The 5,929-nt window shown below is 35.2% G+C and overlaps 1 protein-coding gene across 1 annotated transcript; it reads left to right on the forward strand.

The window, feature by feature from the left end:
• Positions 1-2,944: 2,944 nt before the first annotated feature.
• Positions 2,945-5,898, forward strand: LOC106467100 (sorting nexin-4-like). The gene has a single exon (XM_013927420.2). It carries the CDS (start codon positions 2,978-2,980, stop codon positions 4,241-4,243), a length of 1,266 nt encoding a protein of 421 aa, XP_013782874.1. The 5' UTR covers positions 2,945-2,977; the 3' UTR covers positions 4,244-5,898.
• Positions 5,899-5,929: the final 31 nt, after the last annotated feature.

Raw genomic sequence — 5,929 nt, forward strand, 5'->3', positions numbered from 1 at the left:
AATTTCGTGCAAAGCTACACAAGGGCTATCTGTGCTAGCCGTCCCTAATTTAGCAGTGTAAGACTACGTCATCACCACCCACCGCCAACTCTTTTATCAACAAATAGTGGGATTGATCATCACATTATAACGCCCCCCCCACAGCTGAAAGGGCAAGCATGTTTGGTGGGACAGAGATTCGAACCCGCGACCCTCAGATTGCGAGTCAAGAACCCTAACCACCTGGCCTTTCCCCAGTGACTCAGTGGTATGCCTGTGGACTTACAACGCTGAAAACCAGGTTTCGATAATCGTGGTGGGCACAGCACAGTTAGTCCAGTGTGTATCTTTGTGCTCAACTACAAATAAACAAAACTTATAAAATAAACATTCTTGACAAATATTACTACAAGATGTGTATGTAAATGAATGTTAAATCCCCCAAATGATTGATGATTTTTGGAAACGAAATTTTTAACATTTATAAATATAAAAATGATTTTTTTATCCTAAATATATCCGTCGCAATATAAAAATTGAAATTAACATAAGAATAAAATTATTCAAGTCTACTGGTCTTGATTATTTAAAAAAAACATTTTCTTCCCTATTTTAGTTTTTTTAAATCGAAAACCAATAAATAACTTATGACTTAAATACAGCTCACTTAATATAAGTCTGTCGATCTTGAAAGTATTGTTACGACAGCGGAGGTCACATGACGCTGGTAACACGTAATGAGTATCTAGAAGGAAACGGGGAACATCACGAATAATCCAGTATTTGCTAGACGCCCTCTGTTCCTGTATATAAGCGCGCCAGATAAGGCGAGACAATTAATCGGAATTGGAATCGCAGATAGAGAGATTGAAGATATAGACACGGATAGTTGAGTCAAGCGGGCGGTAGGCACCGTAAGTAAAGCGCGTGAATCGTTGTGAATTATAGCGTGTGTTTAAGTTAAAGTGACTGTGGAAATTAAGTGTATTACAAAGTTTGTAACGAGAAATAATAAACTGGTTTTATTTAAGAAAGGACTTGTATCGCTGAAGTTTCTCGGAAAGAACTTCTACGGAAAATTAACAAACGAACAGAGACGTAACAATGTGTGATAAAAAAAATCTCTCAAATGACCGATAGGATTTGAAAACGAAATACAGCTGGAGAACTAAGGTTTTACCAGTTATGAATGTAAATAGTGTTTTCATCCTAAGTATGTCAGTACTGATTGAAAGTATATAGACTGTGTGTATTCCTCTTGTAATGAAAGAGGAAACTGGAGAAATCCCATCAGTATCCCTAGTGCCACCCCAACTGAAGCTACGAAATTTGTGCATTTTGAAAGAAAAATGGCTTCCTCGTAACTTATCCCGAATCATTCCTAGCTAGTTAAACCATAATTTACAGGTCCAAATGCAAATGCAGATGTTTTAATATTCTGTTAACATTAAAGCCCAAACAACACCTTATGTTCACATGTGTTAAATAACTAGGTTAGAGATTATTATAATTCAGGTAAAAACATTTCTAATTTTGAACTATTGGCTAGAACAGGAGTCTACTAACTGGCTCGGCACGGCCAGGTGGTTAGAGCGCTGGACTCGCAATCTGAGGGTCGCGGGTTCAAATCCCCATCACACCAAACATGCTCGCCCTTTCAGCCGTGGGGGCGTTATAATGTGACGGTGAATCCCAATATTTGTTGGTAAAAGAGTAGCCCAAGAGTTGGCGGTGGGTGGTGATGACTAACTGCCTTCCCTCTAGTCTTACACTGCTAAATTAGGGACGGCTAGCACAGATAGCCCTCGTGTAGCTTTGCGCGAAATTCAAAAACAAACAGTCTCCAAACTACGATCCGCTACTTCAGTTTATTAAAGTAATAACATAATTTTTTATTCTCTTCTGCTTCTTCTTAGTTCCTGTCGTTCCTAGTGGAACATAGGGCTACAACAACACTTCGCCGACGGAAGTGTTGTTGCAGTTTCTGTAGCAGATTGTTATCGGGGTGGAGTTGCTAGCCCCACGCCCAAGTGGGCATGTTTCGTGCGACAAGGACGCGAACTCGCGACCCTCAAATTGCGAGGCGAGTGACTTATCCACCGGGCCATATAAAAATAAAACGTAATTAAGCAAAAGCCAATCTGATCATGTATGCATCCCTACTTAATTTTACCACGACCACTCCGGCCCGCGAAGCCTAAAAAGATCTATCTCCTTGTCCAAAAAGGTTTGAAGACCCCTGGACTAGAGGGACAGCATCCGCCCCTACAAAACCTTTGTGACCGCCACTTTTATAGCTCGCCCACACTTGAAAATGTGGAGCTTTTTCACGTCTCAAACCTACTCATTAGGCATGCCCATGGATTTTAGTTTGATTTGAGGAAAAATTATAGTAACAGTTGTTGCGCCATCTGGTAACCAACTTGGATTCTTATTTAATTGTTTGTCTCTTTTTAATATGCTTTGAAGTGTAGTCTTTTAAATATTATTTTATCTTATAATATATTTTAATTACGTATTTAATGGTCAAATTAATAATTTTAGAAATTAAATTTTATATAGTTTTTCAACAGATTACTTCACAAATATCTGAAAAAATGAAAGAGCAGAAGAATATTGGAAATGTATTTATACTAGTAGTTTTTATGAAAAATACAGCAATATTCAAAATCACAGAATCCTTTTAGAATCCTCATTCACAGTTCCATAAGAAGTTCGTTTTAAGTTTCTGTTTTCTAAAAATATTTTCAAGAACATCGAAAACGTAAATAGTAACATCACCAAAAGAAGAAAATCAAACTTTAATTTATAAATACAAATTGAAATATTTTTATATTTTTGTTTCTTAAAATAATATTAATTTTACCTCTTGTCATTTTTTAAGTTAGTGTCAACTTTTAACTTAATAAACTGTTGATGTATGAGCAGGGGGCGTATTAGGTTATAATGTAACGGTGTTATTATGGAGGAGGGAACGGGGGAGAATTTAATTTGCAGTATGAGTTGTAACGACGAAAATAATGTCATAATTGAAAACACACAAAAAGGTTTGCTCCAAACTCTTGATATTGCAGTAACTGAATCAGAAAACCGCAAGACAGAAGTGTCGTTTGGTTTATGGGATAATCACACTGTGTATCTTGTAGAAAGTAATTCGAAGTGTAACTCGAATCCACTTGGAGATGGTAGGGTTCTAGAACTTTTAGGCCCAAGTAAAGAAAAAGCAGTGTGGAGACGATATAGTGATTTTGAAAACTTTCATAAATATCTAGAAACAGCTTATCCATTTATCGTTATACCTCCATTACCAGAGAAAAGGGTTTTGCATGCTTGGCAAAAACTGACTGTAGACAAGTACGATACTGACTTTATTGATCGTAGAAGGGCTGGCTTGGAAAAGTTTTTGTTGCGTGTCGCAGCCCACCCCCTTTTATCACGAGACAGTGTTTTTAAAAATTTTCTCCAAGAAGAAAATTTGCAAAAAGTAGTTACAACTGAAAGACAAATAAAAAAAGCCACTTCTACTCATAATCTTAGAATTGTAAATTTTTCAGCAGATTTACGAAATCCTAATAGAAATATAAGAGAAACCAAAATTTATGGTAATGAGTTATACTTAACACTTTCCAATTTGTTGAAAGTTAGAACTAAACTAGCTGATAGAGAGTATGGTATCCATAAATTGCACGAAAATTATGGGCGAGTGTTCAGTGAGTGGCCTATTGTTGAGAAGCAAATGACCAATGAGCTTCAAAGTGCTGGACACTACATGGATGTATATTCAGTTTCTATAGATTCTTTGTTAGATGAAGAAGAGGAATTTATTGACCAAATAAAGGAATACACATTCTTTGCAGAGTCTTTAAAATGTGTTTGTAATTTCTTAGAAATGAAACAACATGAAATAGAACAAATAGAAGACATCATTACAAGCAAGAGAAGTGAACAACAATTAGCAAAAGATAGAAGACATTCTCTTGTGTCCAAGGTATTTGGAAGATCAACTGATTCAGATTCAAAGTACAATAGCAGGTTTAATGAGCTAGATCTAGAACTTAAAACCTTAGAAGCTGAGATGGTTCATGTAAAGGAAGAAGAAAAACACATTTGTCACAAAGCTCTGGTTGACATTGCTAGATTCCAGCAACAAAAAGTCATAGATTTAAAAGAAGCTTTAATTTGTTATATTGTGTTCCGTATAAAAATGTTTCGCCAAGGGTTACTGATTTGGAAAAACATCCAAGAATCTTTTACTAAACTGTAAGAAGGAATAAGAGTAAGCTTTCGTATGCTTGCTACTGATACATATTGGATGTTCTGTATCTTGTAATATTATTACTATTAGAATATAATATTTTTCATTATTTGAATGACATGAATAAGTTGTACATGCATTGTATTTTCTGTTGAAGTTAATAAGATCTAAGCACTTATCAGGCTACTCAACAATTTATATTAATGTAAACTAATGCTAATTGTGCCTTGAATCTTAGCTTGTCTTAGAGTTTTGTGGATATATTTATTTTTTATAGTGTAGGTAGATGTAGAATAGTATATTCCAGTGAAAAAGAACTTGTGCTACTGTCACGTTGTTAAAAAGCATTGTTGTAAAAACTACGTTATTAACTGTATGCTACATAAACAAATGTTGTAAAACTTTAAAATTTTTACCAGCAGAAATGATTAAGGGCTTCTAATTAAAAGTAAGCTAACTATATAAGTCAGAACATGTGTGTTAATGAAGTCAGTCCAACATAAAATGGCTTAAGATTTAAGTTCATGTTATAAATCAATACATCAGAAAACTAAAGCCTATAATGATTGCATTGCATTGGATTATCGACGGTCTTTGCTATTAGTGTTAACCATAATTTCAGTAATATCCCACAGGATTATCCAGCTTAAGAGATTTAATCTAGGTATGAGCTTATCCATTGAGGCTGTCAATGCAAAATAGTCTAAATATTAAATTTAAAAAATATTTTTTACATTATAACCAATAAACTTTTTTATAAAAGTAAAGAAAAATAGAAAAGGCTTCTATTACTTACAGAATAGAAATAAACAAATCTTTTAGATCTACACAGTTTACACTTGAGGGTCAACAAGGGGTCTCTTGGCCCAGTGTGGTTATCCCTCCATATCAAACACCTATATGCTTATATCCTACGCTGACTCCCTACAAGTCTTCTCTTGAACTCTTCCAATCCTGTTGTATATTCCACATCTGAAGGCAATTTATTTCAACAGATGATCACCCTGTTTAAAAAATTGCTATACACAGAAGACTTCTGTCTTGCCAAATATTAAATCTATGCTTCCTGGTCATCCATACCATTAAACATGAAAAAATAGTTATGCGTTAAGCCTATCTAACCCTTCTTTTCTCAAGAGAAAATCATCTTAAGGGCTTAAGTGCGTCCTCTTAGGACAGCTTTTCACTCACAGGAATCATCCTAGTAGCTCTCCTTTGAATCATTTCAAACAGTTCAATATCCTCAAAGTAAGAAGCTTAAGACTGAACAAAATAATCTAAATGAGGCCAGACTAGAGGTCTATACAAAGAAACTTTAACCTCCTTTGGTTTATATATTCGGTATTCCTTTAGATATAATCCAAATCATATTTGCTTTCCTACTAGCAACAACACGCTGCTTAAAAGACTTGTGAGACCAATCAACCAAAATGCTAAGACCATCTTCTATAACACTTATTACTTTGATTTCTATCGCAGTGGTAACTGAAGTTTCAATTAAGATAACATTATCTTTCATTTAACATTATTAAATTTTATCTGTCATTTATTTACCAATTCACCAGATGATCCAAAATCCCTTTTTTATAAATGGCCAGGTGGTTAGATCGCTCGACTCGCAATCTGAGGGTCGCGGGTTCGAATCCCCGTCTCACCAAACATGCTCGCCCTTTCAGCCGTGTGGGCATTATTATG

Source organism: Limulus polyphemus, unplaced genomic scaffold (genome assembly GCF_000517525.1).
Source record: "Limulus polyphemus unplaced genomic scaffold, Limulus_polyphemus-2.1.2 Scaffold2488, whole genome shotgun sequence".
In the NCBI taxonomy this organism is placed as follows: domain Eukaryota; kingdom Metazoa; phylum Arthropoda; class Merostomata; order Xiphosura; family Limulidae; genus Limulus; species Limulus polyphemus.

Excerpts from the sequence above, each read along its gene's own strand:
- LOC106467100 (XM_013927420.2), top strand. The coding sequence starts at position 2,978 with ATGAGTTGTAACGACGAAAATAATGTCATAATTGAAAACACACAAAAA.